Source organism: Typha angustifolia, chromosome 7, assembly GCF_048772165.1.
Source record: "Typha angustifolia cultivar Huaian chromosome 7, ASM4877216v1, whole genome shotgun sequence".
Taxonomy (NCBI): Eukaryota; Viridiplantae; Streptophyta; class Magnoliopsida; order Poales; family Typhaceae; genus Typha; species Typha angustifolia.
In genome coordinates, this window is record NC_133245.1 from 16,410,988 (window position 1) to 16,427,238 (window position 16,251).

Below are 16,251 nucleotides of genomic sequence, written 5' to 3' on the forward strand. Positions count from 1 at the left end.
CCCATGATTTTGTTAAGTTACCACCAGAAAAGACTATACATACATAAAATTTCTTCAAAAGAAAAGGACTAATCAGACATCTAACTTACAGCAAGAGACTCACAGAACTGGAAATATACGCCCATAAGAACAAGTTAACGTCTGATAAGATTAAACACATATACCCATCATATCACGAGACTCAGACGAATTGGAAGCTCCGCTGTAGGGAAATAGCAATTTCAATCCTGTGTATTGCAATATCTTAAAGTTGACACAAACTCTCGAAAAAAAAAGAGAAAAAACTCGTCATGAATCTCTGTGATAAAAATCAAAAGTTGCAAGAACATTCTTAGAAGAGGCAAGCCAAGTATCAACATGATCTGTTCATCAAAAAGCTACAAATTTTGCTCCAGAAAGAGAAAGCACAATGGACCAACATTAATAGAAATTATTTATCATCAAATAAAGATTAAAAGTAAAATCATATCAAAGAATAAACCTTTTATCACTGCCAATAAATGAAAAGAATTGTGCTGTACTGGAAGAATCAACGAAATTACCTTAGATTTTCTTATTAACTAATGAAGTGCAAGTTGTTCAGACCATCCGTAGTTTACAGCGCAAGGTAAGCAGGGAAATGGTGGGCTCTTCTTTGGATTTCCAAATAATAGAATGACATGGAAGACTGCTCAGATAGTTTGACGGCTGAGCATGAGAATTTACAAAGATGATCAGAAAACCATATGAGGAGATTCCTACCCTAGAATCTGGATCTCCACTACCAACCAATCTGCCATCTTAAGGAGAGGAGTGTCCTCTATAAAGAAATCAACCCCTCCCCAATATATTACAGAAACTGACCAAAGCAAGGCAAGCAAAACTCCAGCATCAGAGAACTTTATCTTCACTTAAAATCGGGAATCTTTGACAACCATCTTAACTAAAAACCACCATCTACTCCCTGGATCATATATAGATTGGTTTGACATCATTGGGTCCAAAGCTTGAGCCACAGGTAGGGCACTTGCGGTGCCGACTCTCAATGCTCTTTTGAACACATTGATTACAGAACAAATGGTAGCACTTGGCAATCACAACCTAAAATATGTTTCAAACAGTGGTAGACGGTTAATCCAGCTTATAAGAAATACAAAACCTAATATATACTTAAACTATAAGGACACTTTAGTCCAAAAGTTTACCTCTTTCTGTCGGTCATGACAGATACCACATTTTAATATTCCCCTGTATTCTCCAACTTCCTGTCGAAGCTTTTCCAGGACTGATGAGCCCTCAGCTTGCGATCTAAGAGATGCAGCTTTTCTTGTCATCACTTCCAAGCTCTCTTCTATTCTTTTCTTGTTAAACCTGATTCATCATACATCTATGAGCTTCAGCAGGCTAAACTCATCAAGAGTTAAAAAATAGAAGTGGCCTGACTACCTCTCCTTCTCTAGTTCAACAAGAAGCTCAGCAACATCCAGTCGGCTCATCTCAACCCTGGTTTGCACTCCATCAAATGATTGTCTTAATTGCTGAGTCTCACCTCGTACATCCACCAGCTTCCTTTGAGCATCCTCCAAAGAAACAGATTTCTGCCACCCGTCCTCCACAAGTTGGCCAACCTGCTCTGACCAGACTTTTAACTACAAAAAGTAAATACTTGTTTCATCATCCTTGCTCAGAGCAAACCTTTTAACTGCGAAAAATATATACTTATTCTTCAACTTCCTCATAGCAGCCATTTTAAAGAGATATGTTCTTTTCTCTTTTACCTGGTCATCTAATTGTACAATTTTGAGATTGTACAAATCCAACAATGAGTTTGCTTGCTGCAACTTTCTGTCCAAAGATTGCACTTCTAAATGCAGAGCATTCTGCACTTGCCTAGCTTTCACGCTTTCCAGAACAAGCTGCATAAATTATCAGAATGGGCAATCACTCCAAATAAAGCATGATAATCATTAACAAGTTTGCTGACATAAACATGCTAAGTCAAAAGTAAGATATAAACAGGCATGATAAAACTCAGTTCAGCACTTGAACTTGGTCAGTATCCAGTTTTTCCTAACAACCTATAAATGATCTTTCTTTCTCTCTGGGCGGTTAATTGTATACAATAAAGATGCAAGTGCAAAATTGACTTGACAGAAAGACGAATCTTTTAGAATTGGATCGATCACAAATAGATTCTAAGTCGATGGATCTCAAGGAAAACCCAAGTTACTACTTTGGATTTATTAGTCATCACATTATAGAATTAGATTCATCACAGAGTTGATTCTTTCATTTAGAGAGAGATTAACTACTGATTATAGTCATACTAATTTTACATACCACTTCTAATTTCGAAATTTTGTAAATTCAACGGAAACGCCTCCACACTTTATTTGCCCTGACTCCTGAGAAGTCCTAGTATACAAGGTATAAAGGAATCGAAGTCACATGAAATGTCCCTCCAAGTCATCAAGAAAAGGAATTTGGTACATACATGTAACTGCTAACTACTGGATCTACAAACACTAATGCAGTTAGAGTTCTCTTGTAAAATGTGGCACATTTCTCTTCTATTGTATACCAAGTGATGGTGGCTAAATGGTATGACTTGCATAAATGTAACTACTAACTACTAGATCTACAAAGTACGAACACTAATACAATTAAAATTCCCTTGTTTACATGTGGCACATTTCTCTTCTATTCTATACCAAGTGATGGCGGCTAAATGGTATGACTTGCATGGAAGTTGCCACACTCCATGTTATAATCACTAATGTTATAGGAATAGATACATAATACTACTAAGTTACTCATAGAAAAACTCAAAATTCATCCATAAGAAAAACACCTTAATATTGTAATCGTCTCTCTCTGTAACTTGTTGCAGCAAGTGTTGATTCTGAGTTTGCATATCTTCATATGCTTGCCCAATACTCTGGAAAATGGAACTTTATTTAGTCCGGAAGAAAGCTACCATATACTTATGATACTTGAAAGAAGATTGTAACCTCAATCTCAGACAGATACGCATCGCCTTCTTCGTGTTTAGATTTCAAAGTTTCAGATAATCGACCTAGATCCCTGCACAGAAAGAAAAACTATAACTACATGCTATCATAGTTAAGAATGTAAGCAATCTCCAATACTTATTCTGCTTTGAGCAGAGAAGTGCTATTAAAAGAGTAACTCAAGGTAGAGATTTTCTAATCTGACAAAAGTAACTAGAAGACTTCCATGATTTTTCAGGAAAAATAAGGTACCTCTCAGAGGCCTCCAATTTCTGCCTTAATTCAGCAATTTCAGCTTCAGCAGTAGCTAATCTCTGCTGGGATATTGCCTCAGCTTCATTAGCTGCCTTAACTCGCAACTCCAATTTGTGTTCATCAAGAGATGATTTCAGAATCTGAACGAGTGCCCATGCCCTGTATTCTGCATCTCTGGAGTCCATTACATCCCTGCCATAGCAAAAATGCTTAAGCAAATAATTGGGTATCATCCTAAAGAGAGATAACAATGAAGATAAACATGCGAGTATTTAAAAGATATTGAGGTGTGGAGACAAATCAGACTTGTCTTGAGTTGGGCATTCAAACAGATGTTTCCAGAGAGCAGGTGTTCAAACACATTGTCGGGATTTCTCTACTTTGGCATTGGGCATCCACACGTACCCACAAATCTGGTTGGTTTAGGTATTTTTTTAAAACCTATATATATGACTTGTATCTAAAGGAGTTTGTATGAGCGTGAGAATATTGTGAAAAACTTAGAGCTGTATAGAGAGAAAAGAGAGGAAGAACTCGAAGTTCTTGGTTTTGGGCTGAGAGGACTTTTTTCCCTTGTAATCTCTTTTGATTCTACATAATGAACTCAGTGGGATCTCCTATGGAGATAGCCCTACTTGGGTGAATTATGTGAAAACTGTCTCTTTTGCTTGTGATTGTTTTTCTTTCTTCTTGCTTTCTTGTTGTTCCCAACAAAAAAAAACCAAACAAAAGGAAGTGCATATTCTCACTTGACCATCAAAGTCAACCAATGGGCAGTCTTCCATATAAGTGAAAGCAAGTATGTATTGAATCTAATAATTATACTTGCGAGTTGGTGAGGCATACATTGGAACAATTATACTTGCTTCAAATCTAATAAACCAAATTTCTTCAAATCTAAATCGCAGCCATATTTGATTTGCAAGCTATGCAGCTCATATATTTTGCTAAAGTGCGATAACACAAGTGGCAAAATGAGTAGCATTTAGATGTGCATGAGGATGCACATGAAATAGAGCAAGGATGTTTTCACTACAAACCTGATAAGGACAATTAAAATCTGAATGGCAGGCTACCAGGTTACTACATCATTGTAGACAAAAATATAAGAGAAACACCATGATATGAAGCATTTACCCAGTACATGTTCATAGAAGCAACAGAACTACACTTCAATTTCTTTTTTAAAGTGCCACGAGCAAAAAATGAACTTTAAAAATGCTTTGCAATCATAAATTTACCAAATGTACAGTGCCTTAAAGAAACAAAAATCTAAATAAGTTGACAAAACAAAAACATGATAAAACATTATTCAATAGAAATCTAAATGTAATATGCCATTAAATAAACAGAAAACTAGATGAGTGCTTTGCAACCATAAAATTGCCCATAAAGGGAAGTTCCTCATTAGTTATCCATTTTCAGACCATTAGAGATCTGAATCAAGTTAGTGAAATATCACTTCACCACCAGCCTTGCTAAGTATTTATTGGGGCAACTTTGCAGACTAGCAACAGTAACACATAGCCTCTACCCTAACAAGACAACTGCAAATAGACTTTTTTTTATCAATTTTTATCCAAAGATGTGTCCTACAAAGAATTATAGTAAAATAAAAGAAGAAAAGACTTCTGCCAACAGCTGTTGAGCAAACACAAAACATCTTTCTTCTTCAAATTTAAAAGTTAGCAATATATACTACCAGAAACTCCAAATGAAGTAGGAAAATATACTTTCATAGGAACTGGCCTGACAAGAAATAGTCATTCCAGATAGTAGCGAAGAGGATATGACAAAGTTCAGAACAAAATAGATTGCAATCTAGTCTACCAAAATACCTAAAGAAAATTAAAAACCAAAATTCAACGACCAAAAAGAAAGGAGTGTCAGAGTGGCATAAAACATATAAAATTTACCAACCTGGAGTCAGTGGATTCACGTCTATACATTTCCAGAAATAGCTTCAACTCCTGGCTAGTCTTTCTTATATCTTGAGCCTACATTGTTATAACCATGCCATTTTGAGTTAAAAAGATCCAGCTAATATGGAAATAAAACATATAAAAGAACACCACATACAATCTAGTATGAAAGAAAAGGAATGCATACCGCAGTTCTCAGTCTCTTTATTTCAGAAAGATCTTGAGCGGATCTTCCAGATAAAGAAACCAATTCATTTTCCTGTACAAAAGAAACAATTTGACTCAGTTCTATATGGCATACTAACTTATATAAATAGATAACTGGTTCCTGGCCTGTTTGCCACAACCTTACCTTCCGATTCAATATACAAGAAAGAGACTGAACTTCTGCTCGCAAAGACTGCAGTTTTGAAGCAGCCTCCTTGTGTTTGCTAAGTTCACTTTGCATTACATCCATGTCCTTAGGTAGTGATGATACGAGTGCTTTGAATTCTGAGACAATTTCTTTCCTGCCTGAAAAGTAGATGAATATCTTGAAATGCTTGACCAACAAGATGAAAAGAAGATACACTACTGTTTTGAAGTAGAATCCAAGGACTAATTCAAATACCTGGACCTCTTGCAGCTTCTTCAAGCTTCACCTCTAACAAAGTCTTTCCATCAATTAGCTTCTGCAAGTCGTGCTCTAGCTCAGATATTCTAGATTCAAAATGACCAGAAACCCTATGAGAAATATCAGCTAGGTCAACTTTTACAGTGACTTCCTTTTCATGCCAAATGAAGTTCTCCTTTTCAACCTATTATAAAGAATTCAAGAAGAGGTCTCAGCAACTCAAAAGATGAGTTTCCAGAACACCACATCCATATAAGCTACACATATCTACCGACCAGTAACCACCTGTAATTTCTCCAATGATGTCCGACATCGTTCCATTTCTTCTTTTGACTTTTGCAATTGATCACTCAGCAGTTGAAAAGCTCTAGATGAAGATATACTCTTGATATTCATCAAAGTGTTCTGTCAATCATTGGTAATGCACAGAGTGAATTTATCTATGCTTGGAAAAGGAATGCTATAAACAAGAATGATTGATATAGTAAGCTGAACCGACCTGAAAACTAGCTAATTTCTTTAGAATTTCAGTTCTCTCTTCATGTAGTCTCCTGATTTCCGCTAGTCGGTTTGAAACCAACTCCTGCACAAAATATATAAGAGAACATAACGTCTCACCATTACAACATATGAAATAGCATATCCATTGACAAGGAATTGGCGTTTAAGTGTCAAGATTTACCGATAAATCTTTTAGAGTAACCTCCATATCTTGCAGTTCTTTTTGTTTATCTCTGATCTTCTCTCCAGTAACATGTTTATTTCCTAATGCTGGAAATAGAATAGGAGTCCCTTGAGCTGCATCTTTTGTTGTCTTTAAAATTGCCAGCTTACGATTGCTTTCTTCCAACTCAGCAACAGTACTCAACAATTCCTCTTAAAAATTACAAGAGATAAAGGTCAATGCAGAAATAATATATACCGAGAGCTGGAGTAGATGCTATCAGCCAAATATTTGATAGTGTTAACATATTTTTGACAGTGCAGGTGCACTAGAATTGGCTCCAAATGTCCAGATGAAATTCTCATATGTTAACAAGGTATGCCTTAGGCAACAACTGGCACCAATCTAATAGCTAACTAAATTGAAAACCTTGACACTTTTCTGTCCATAAACTGTCATTGGATCTATGAAAATTTTTGATATGAAAATATGTTGGCTGGATACCCAAATGTATTACATGTAAGCAGATATATGTAAATAATATGCCTAGACTAAGCCATCCCGCAGATTTAAATAACATACCTGTTAAACGTCTATGTTCAGCCTTATTTTGGGCATTCAAATCTCTATGGTTCTGGACTTTCTCTGCTACCTGCCTGTGCTTCAAATGAAGGTCACCTGTTTCTATTAGAACATTACTAAGTTCCACCAGTAGTTCGTTAGCAGTACTCTGCAGTTGTCTACTGGAATCTATACACAAAAGCAGATAAGTGAGGTCAGATGCATGTACCTGTTATGTAGTCGAGCTGATAATATATTGAAACAATGACAACAATGAAATAAAAATTTAGAATGCTTACCATCTTTCGGTAGAGTCGCCAGGAGAGCTGAAGCAAGCTCCTTATTTACATGCCACACGTCATTAAATGAAGACATGACATTTCCCAAGATGCTATTTGTTGATGATTGTGTTCTGCGAATATCATTTTCCATTTGGCTAGGGGACACAAACCCTGAACTTTCAGTAGCACCTGTTTCCAGGAGTCTGCATAAAAAATCCTCCTCTGTGGGACATGATGCTCCATCTGGATGAGATCAGCAAGCTGAATAAGCATAAAACTAATAATCGAGAAAAGAACTAAATTGGAGCATAAAATTTTTTGACAGATATCGACAACAAAAACATCATGCTTTTAAAGCTCGAATATTGGTTATCAGGAAGAGGCTTTCCCAAGAAGCATACTAATTGATATCAAAATAAGTGAAGACAGCTAGGACTTGTTAGCTGAGAGTCTGGTAATTCATTTTCATGTCTACTAATTGATTTTGAACTACTTCTAAAATTCATTCTTCTGTATCCTTTTCTTTGGTGTTCCAGTAACAATCCACTTATCAATTTGTTGTGCCCTCACCCTATTAGTTGTAATCTACTACCTGTTTCCATTTTTAAAAATTTGTACATTTATGCATTATCTTATTTCCTTGTCACCAACTCCATTTTAGTAAAAGAAATGCTGAAGAAGAAACCACTACCAATTAGTGGCAATCGATGAGCAGGAGGAAATTGGAAAGATAAGAGTTCCCACAAAGGAACTTGGGAAAAAAAAATCTAAGCTTCCATGAGCAGTTTTTCTTCTTTATATTGTAAAAAAGACCAAGTGTTTGTACAATTTTTCACGAGGCTTATCATGTTAATGACACGGCGTGTGCCATCCTTTTTCTTGGTACAATACATATCGCTGGCACGTGTCATGCCGAGTTGATGTATCATTGACTCACTGAATAATCCTGACATGCTGAAAAATAATCTTTAAACATTTCTAGGAAATTAAATAAGGACTAAATTAAAATCCTTCAACACTAGGTTTTGGGGATAAACTGAAATTTTCCTTGAATTTCTAAATTTTAAAGTATAATTTATATACATAAAGCACCAAAATGAAAGGAGATATCAAAAATGATAAAAGAGAACTCAAATTAGGTTTATTTAAATAAGATATACTCAATTTTTAGAGGCACACATCAACATGAGTGACCATGATGAAGTATCAAAACCCATGCTGATAATTCACTGGCATGATACTTATCGATCTATGCCGACTGTACCGACCAGCACGACCACCCATTATTTATCTATTCATAAAAAATAAAAATAAAACCTTTACTTCAAATTTATTTCACAACGTGGATATAAAATCCTTCAAAAGATGAGAAAATGAATAAAGTGCTTATTTTTAAAAAAATGTGGAAATCAATGTACAGTGTAAGCTATAGGCAAATTTACAAGTAAGAATATATAAAAATCTCACCCTCTGGCATATGATTACAGCCTAAATTGATTCCATGATTTGAAGGTCCATTTGTGCAGGCAGAAATTGATTCCAAATCACCAACAAGCTGTCAAGAACAAAACCAACAAATTTTCTAATGCTAATAAACAGTGTTTGTAGATTATTCATATTAGATAGGACAAAAATTCACCTGTTCCCAGGAATCATTAACGATGATTAATGCATCAGTGTGAGTCCTTTGTTTCTCTTTTAGCTGATTGAATTTGTTCTCAAGAGCAAGATACTCAAATTTCTGGGCTTCTAGTTGTTCAGCAAGCTTCTGATTTTTGTATTTAAGCACTGCAACATCAATCTGTATAAATTGAAGAAACAGAAAATAAACATGTCAGTTTAGGAGAACAGAAGTTTGAAAAGCAGTTAAATACCCTTCTAACCAAAAGTTTGACTTGCAATTCAAAAATAATTAGATCCTTGGTTAAATTTTTTAATTATCTTCCCACAACTTTTCTGATCCCAAGGTGAACCTGTGGCTAGAGAAGTGTTAAATATTTGCTCAAAGATTTAGCATGAACTCTTCACCACATAATATATATTCCTCCCCCATCCTCCCAAAAAAAATGTTTCTTGTAAATATCTTCTGTCAAAATACACTTAAAAGGGAAAGATACATAAAAGATCAGCTGACATTCACAAGGCAAACATAGCATTGCATTTCAAAGGTCCGTGCTATAGTGCTAGATGCAATAAGTACAGGTCCAATAGTTACTCTATTTCTTTCAGGAAAGCAAGACAAACAATGTGCATCAGAAGTTACTGCTGAACTCCACTACATTCATTCCCTTCAAGAATAAAAAGTACCATAAGTATGCACCACCTTTAACTCACGTTTTCCTCTGCAGTCCACAAGAGCACTCTACAAACCTTTATTGATTTATTTTTATTAATACTTTCTTGTTTCTTCATCCTCAATCAACCAGGCAATCAACTTCAAATGAACTACAACAAATTAAAACACTGCCTATCAAATGGAATCTACCAGAAAATGACTTCGTGTACACAGGGAAGCAAGATAGCCACTACCCAGCCATAAGTGTCTTCAACACTTAGCATCATCATTCCCTACAACCCTGGAAACTTGCAGTAGAAATAACAAATCCCCTAAAAGAATGAGAACTAGCATCGAAAAGAACTTAATTCCCATGATTACACATATAGACAACTTGCATAAAACATGAGAAAAAACAATCACACCTTCTTGTCCTCCGAACAGGGAGTGAGCGGCTGCTTCTTGGCCGCCGCACCGGCCGTAGGGGAGATGGAACTGAAATGCCGCCGCTTCCGGTCCGGCTCTCCGGTACTCCCCATAGCCCTACTAGCTACTGAGGATCGAGAAACCCTACTTGACTGCTGCAAACTCACATGTGAGCAAGTAAAAGCAACCAATTTCCAACCGAGGAGGCAAAGATCGATATAGATAAGGATCGAAGTGTAAATCCTCAAACCTTAGAATATAGATCACCAACAAGAATTGGAAAAAAGAAAAGAGGTGGGAAGAAGCGCGAGGAAAACTAGGGCAAAAGGGCAAACCCAAGATTGAGATCTTTTAAGGGACAAGAAACGAATTTTATAGTAGTTTCGGCCTTGACCCGGGACGAGGACGAAGAGGGGTTGGGAATTCCTTGGGAGCAAAGAGGAGATGGAGGGTTTTCTCGGTAGGAAGCGAGAGAGGGAGACGAGCTCAGCAAGGGCAGAGAGAGAAGAAGAAAAGTGGGGATTATGCGAATGCGAGAACGGAAGGAGACCAGGGAAGAATTACTTTCTGCGGTATAGTGAGGGTAATACCGTCACTTGACAATTTGTTACGACCACGTGTCTTTCACGCGACCAACGAAGGAGAGTACTACGCCGCAGTTGATTGGCTGAAAGCCCAGAGTGTAGGAATTTGCTACACCTACACTGTAGCTCATTTTTGTCGCACGTTCATACCCTCAACTATTGTTTTTCAAGAAATAACCTTAACTGAAAACATTACCCGTGATATTCTCAAATTTTCTCTCTATTTTTTCTCTACAATAAAAATAAAATAATTCTCAGAGGCTCTAAAATTAATCACATAGTCACGTGGCAATTTTAAAAAAAATGATAATCTAACGGTATTTTATATTGTGAGTCAATAGCACAGAATATAAATAAATTGATATATATAAAATTGGGCAATAATTTAAGTCCATTAAAGTCCTATTACTAGTATAATAAAGGCAATAAAGAATAGAAGTAACCAGTCCCATGGTAGGTGCGAGCTTTTCCCTTAAATCTTAAATTTTATGTAGTTGTTCTCCATATAGCATTCAAATTTAAGTTATAACTTTCTGGTGATCAAGGAAAAGCATCTCCATATTCGTATTAAGGAAAAAGATATCACTACAGTTAGTTCGTTAAATACATTACAGGCAGCGAAAGTATATAGAACTTGACAAGCTAATCAAATCTTATTCATCTTTCATGGCCATTTCATGCCTTCTCCTCTGGCCAACCTCCACAAGCAATGTCAGCAGGGCTTCACAGACTTGTGAAGTATCTGCTTCACCAGGATCATCCTTCAAGGAAGAATAAACCATCCATGCATGGTCCAGCTTTCTTCCTGGCCGGACTACCACTGACCCGGGAACTTCAGCATCCCTCCTAGTGACAAGACCATCACTCTTTTCACCATACCTGACCTGCAGAAGCTGTGAACACGCAGCCATTGCAGCAGCAAGCGGCATAACCACAGGGACCCTGGTAGTTTGACCGTCCGCAAGAGGCGCAGCAATAGGGAGATCAACATGTGCGACATGAGACAAGGTGGTGAGGACACTCGGGGTGATGCTAGCTTCTGTGTGGAAGGAGACTACAGGAAGTTCCCGAGGTAATGGGTGCTTCATCAGAAACTCTTTCCTTTTCTCATATGTCAGATCTTCCAGAGCCTGCAGATCACCCTGTGGGTGCATAAAGAAAATGGTCACAGTTTAGTATATGTGAATTGGCTTCAAATTATGACCCCTCAACATTATGCAGCCAGTGTGATTTTACTATCTCAACATCCTCATCAACCCTCAAGCCTAACAAATCTTCTTTATTTTTCTTCCAAACAGCCATAGGAGAATGTATGCCAAATGAGTTACTGCCAACGACTAAATTAAATTTCAACAGTTATGAACAACAAAGGGATACTCAAACAGAAGTTCATATATAAGCATAAATAATCAGCTTGTCTCATATAAATAAAGCATAGAGAAAGTACCTTCATAACTTTACATATCAGAATCTCCATAAGTTTCCGTAGTCTGACATAGTCCCCAAGCTGCCCTTCTCGCAGAATATCTGAAGCGACTGGGCTACCTCCATATGGACTCTGTGCTAATACCAGCCCCGCAACTTTATCTTTTAGATCAGGCCAATAAAGAGAGAGGGCTGCTGCTGCATCTACTCCCCCTTTGCTATGTCCAAGAAGTAAAACACGTTTCTGGGATCCCCAATAAATTTCTTCTATGTACTCTTTTATCTCTCTAGCATTTTTAGCAATTGATGCCTGTAATATAGTTCACAATCAATCTGATAAATAACAAAAGTATAACAAACGAAATCATGAGTAAATGAATAATAACCTCACTGTGAATCTTGGCAATATGGCAAGCCAAACCCATCTTTGAGAAGCATACTTTTGTATTGACAAAATAAAGGGGCCCATGGTTGCTAAACATACCTGTAGGCTATTATATTTAGTAAAACACAAGACAAACATGAAATACTACCACATATTCACACCTTTTCCCTCTTATCAAAAATAAATGTCACACCTACCTGGAACCAACAGATAGACCATTGAATTTGGCAACTTATGTTCATTTTTCCTGGAAAGATGAGAAAAACTCAAGTATGACAAACATCCATATCATATATAGAATAGTTTTTAATTCTGCTTAGCAATATATTGGCTAGATTGTCAAGGTAACATTTCTTACAAAGATTGCCAACCTTATGCTCTCAAGCAATTCCAGAAATCGCCTAGTTCCATCTTCAGTTGGAGGCATATTTCCATCCCTTTGTAGCCATCCAATGTCATCCGCTGAGCCACGAACAGTTTTTCGTGCCCGATCTACAAGACTGCAAATAAACTTGTCAAATAATAAGCATCAAGTAAATTTTAATTTAAGCAACAGTAGAACTAAACGAGTTCACGAAATACTATTGATTACCCAATTGTCTGATGATACATGAATTCCTTTACTCAGTTGATATATTTTGAATGATAAAATTTCATAATGTCTTATAAAGAACATTAAACTGTATTGATACCAAGTGTCAAGCTGCCTATCACAATATTTCTTCCCTTGTGTTGGTCTTTGCTGTATATATACATTAGTACATTAAATTACGTGCTTATTACACAAGACACGTAGGATAGTTTGGCACTCATTCCAATTATTACAATACTTTAACCTTCGGGCAAGAACTTTTCTAGCAGAACAAAACCTTGGCATTCAATAGCGAGACAAACACATGTTGTAATTAATTGTAGATGCAACCTATCTACTAAAAATTTTAGAGGGAAAATTACATATGAGCATTGAAGAATTCATACTCTTGAAAAATTGAAGATCCATTTCGAAAAATACTGGTGGATAACATAGGTTCAATTTTATCCTGTAATTGACTTCCAGTAGAACTTGTAGAAGGGCCGCCGCTGGTACTACTTGATTCTTCGTAAATCGTAGACCTACTCGAAAGTGAAGACCTATTGGTGGCTTGTTCCGGGGGTAGTATTATTAATTCCTGGCCCTCATCAGGTGCACCTTCCACTATCAAGTTGACAGAGAGCGAAGTAATTGCATTTCAGTAACTCAGTTCAGCACTATCAAAAGTTGTGAAGCATCATAAAGACAAATTTGTGACTTCTAAGTTTTACCAAGGTACTCACCTCCATAACCTGAGAAACATTGGGTGAAATATGAAGTTGTCTGTGCTAGATAAGAAGCTGCTTCACTTAAAGCTGGTATGGACGCAAATAATTGGGAGTTAAGACCCTCATCTGCTGAATAATCATCATCAACCTAGAATCATCAACTAATTGTTTAAAAAAATAGAAAGCTGATAAATTGGTTACAACTAGTTCTGATGTCAACTTGGAAACAAGAAGATAATGCACTATCATTCAAAATGAACTATATGCATAATGTGCAGGTCTGCATATTGGGGATCAAGATAATCAAATTCTGCACTGTGTAACCAGTAAACAGCAATATGACATCAATGTCTCAGCAAGTCATGGGCGCAAGATATCATATATTTACATCAAATGCAAATTCAGAAAATAGTTTAATACTGACAAGAAAATAAAACTTAACCGACATAAATCTGATTTATTTGCTCAAAAATTCAGTCCCACAATAATATCGTATCACAATGAAAAATATTAACACATGGTCTGATAATAGTCAACAAATCATACACCAATTGTGGTTTAGATCAAAGGCCTAAATGGGGCTCCAGAAATAATGCAAACAGAATTTCACATTATTATCACTTACCAATACACCGCTAGCTGACTCCACCAGCTCAGAAGGCCTGTCCTCCATATCTAACTAGAACCACATCATCATTAATACCGAGCATCGTGCAATAAGTTCTTACTAATAAAGCTGCATGGATGTAACAGATAAGAAAAAGAGTGAAATGCACATGCAAGGAATTGTCAATTGAGTACACACAATGTGACATTAATTCCGATGTAGAAGCAATGTAATATTACATCAAAAGAAACTGCAGAATAGCTTAATAGCAGAATACATGAACTAGACCACTTGACAACTATGAAAAGAATATTCATTCCAGATGTCATTTCAAAAGGATCTAAATTATTTCTTTCTTCAATTTTATGGAAATACAATCAAAATTTAGAAAACCTTCAAAGGCCTTTCCTATAGTTCAAAAACCACACTAAGATATTTTTGTATACACAAGCATGTATCATAACTGAGATAGGATGAGCAACTGAACATACAAGAGGGCTGTAGAAGAAATGTTAAGGAATGAGTGAAGTAGATAGGCACCACGCAAAGCAGTCATCACCCTGACAAATAAAGTGATTCAACAGATTGATGTTCTTATAAACTGAGGTCAAAGAACTACAAGTCTTGAATATAAGCTACTAGATGACTGTCTCATTGATTCCACATTGAACAATTTACTTTGTCTTCCTATTGTTAGGGTTTTGTTCCTTTTATTCTGATCATTTGGTGATTGAAATGTTACTCCGTTTAAGGGCTCTCTTTGATTGCTTGAGGAGTTTTTCTAGTTTCTAGTGAATATTAGGAGGAAGACCTTTTCCCCAAACTAGGATCAAAATGATAAGACTATTCTATAAACTGCATAGGAACCCCTTTCTACTAAATTATCTGAGCTCTTTCCATTATGAACATTAATAGGATAGCAACTAGCTATTTCTCTGACTATGCTTTATATATTGCCATCAGAGGCCCACAACTTTATTTCTTCTTCCAACCACAACTCGATTCCTTCTTCACACCCAGAGGGAAAGAAAGAAGCAAGAAAATGGCCAGCTAAAATAAATCTCTAAAAAGCCGGCTAACTTCATAGGGCTACTTAGTGTACAAGACGGCCATAATCCATGATCCTTCCCAAAATAGATGAATCTAGTTGTAGCATGCACATAGCATCAATAATGTTTCCAATAAATATAAAAAGTAAGAAAACGTATACGAAATCTAACCAAAAACAACCCGTGACATGGACGCGACGAATCCACAAAAGCAATTAGATCTAAACATTCGCAATTCAACAAATAAGGGAAGAGACGATACCGGTGAGAGATAAGCAAAAGAGAAATATTTCCCTTCTTATTTCTCAGTTGGTTTCCTCTTTACGAAGATCTTACGCAGCAATGGAACTCGATTATCGAACCCTAATCTTCAAAAAAAAAAAAAAAATAGTATCAAAAGCTCAAGAACGATAGCGGAAGAAGAAGAAGAAGAGATCGACGGAAACTGTCAACGAAGATTGGGAAAGCGGCGAGACGAAGGCATCGGAATTTTACCCATTCTTGGCGGTTATAAACGGACTCGTAGGAACAGTTCTTCAACTCGCAGACGTAACGCATCACACTTCCCTCGTTCCTGCGGTTTATACTGCGAATTTTCTTACCTTCGACTTTCGCTTTTATCTACCTTTTTTGGGGTACATTGTAAATTCCACGTGATTTTTCCCATTTAAAAAAATAATAATTCGGCTTTTTTTTAAAAGTTATTATCTGAAATAAAAAATATTAATGAAGGGGAGATCTTTTAGATTATAATTAATAAAAAAGAAGGTTAGGCCGGACAAGACGGGATAAAAACTAACGAAAAGAAAATGACATGGTTGAGTGCTGACCGTAGTAATTTTTTAACGCTTCTCCATTTTATTATATTTAGTTTATAAAAAATAAATTAAATAATTTTTCGTTTTCTTTTTCTAA

At 36.4% G+C, this 16,251-nt stretch overlaps 2 protein-coding genes across 10 annotated transcripts; both read right to left on the reverse strand.

Moving 5' to 3' along the window:
* Nucleotides 1-529: 529 nt before the first annotated feature.
* Nucleotides 530-10,528, reverse strand: LOC140762765 (E3 ubiquitin-protein ligase BRE1-like 1). Of its 3 annotated transcripts, XM_073100704.1 has the most exons (19): nt 9,987-10,525; nt 8,926-9,087; nt 8,754-8,841; nt 7,305-7,529; nt 7,027-7,194; nt 6,463-6,656; nt 6,280-6,363; nt 6,066-6,185; nt 5,778-5,964; nt 5,520-5,680; nt 5,355-5,426; nt 5,166-5,242; nt 3,243-3,437; nt 2,991-3,063; nt 2,831-2,917; nt 1,758-1,895; nt 1,426-1,628; nt 1,185-1,350; nt 530-1,080 (listed from the first exon to the last, which is right to left on the reverse strand). In XM_073100704.1, the coding sequence occupies exons 1-19, from the start codon at nt 10,098-10,100 to the stop codon at nt 949-951; spliced, it is 2,646 nt and encodes an 881-aa protein (XP_072956805.1). In that variant the 5' UTR covers nt 10,101-10,525; the 3' UTR covers nt 530-948. The 3 variants fall into 3 exon arrangements, with proteins under 3 accessions (XP_072956805.1, XP_072956807.1, XP_072956808.1); XM_073100706.1 differs by lacking the exons at nt 530-1,080; nt 1,185-1,350 and having other exon boundaries at nt 1,543-1,681; nt 9,987-10,527; XM_073100707.1 differs by lacking the exons at nt 530-1,080; nt 1,185-1,350; nt 1,426-1,628 and adding an exon at nt 2,320-2,394 and having other exon boundaries at nt 9,987-10,528.
* Nucleotides 10,529-11,108: 580 nt separating this feature from the next.
* LOC140763243 (uncharacterized) lies at nt 11,109-15,929 on the reverse strand. Of its 7 annotated transcripts, none has more exons than XM_073101340.1 (10): nt 15,832-15,929; nt 15,599-15,704; nt 14,306-14,355; nt 13,696-13,828; nt 13,360-13,576; nt 12,753-12,881; nt 12,579-12,628; nt 12,383-12,480; nt 12,019-12,306; nt 11,109-11,713 (listed from the first exon to the last, which is right to left on the reverse strand). In XM_073101340.1, exons 3-10 carry the CDS (start codon nt 14,351-14,353, stop codon nt 11,225-11,227), a joined length of 1,452 nt encoding a protein of 483 aa, XP_072957441.1. In that variant the 5' UTR covers nt 14,354-14,355; nt 15,599-15,704; nt 15,832-15,929; the 3' UTR covers nt 11,109-11,224. The 7 variants fall into 7 exon arrangements, with proteins under 7 accessions (XP_072957441.1, XP_072957439.1, XP_072957436.1 ...); XM_073101338.1 differs by having other exon boundaries at nt 14,306-14,359; XM_073101335.1 differs by having other exon boundaries at nt 14,306-14,416.
* Nucleotides 15,930-16,251: the final 322 nt, after the last annotated feature.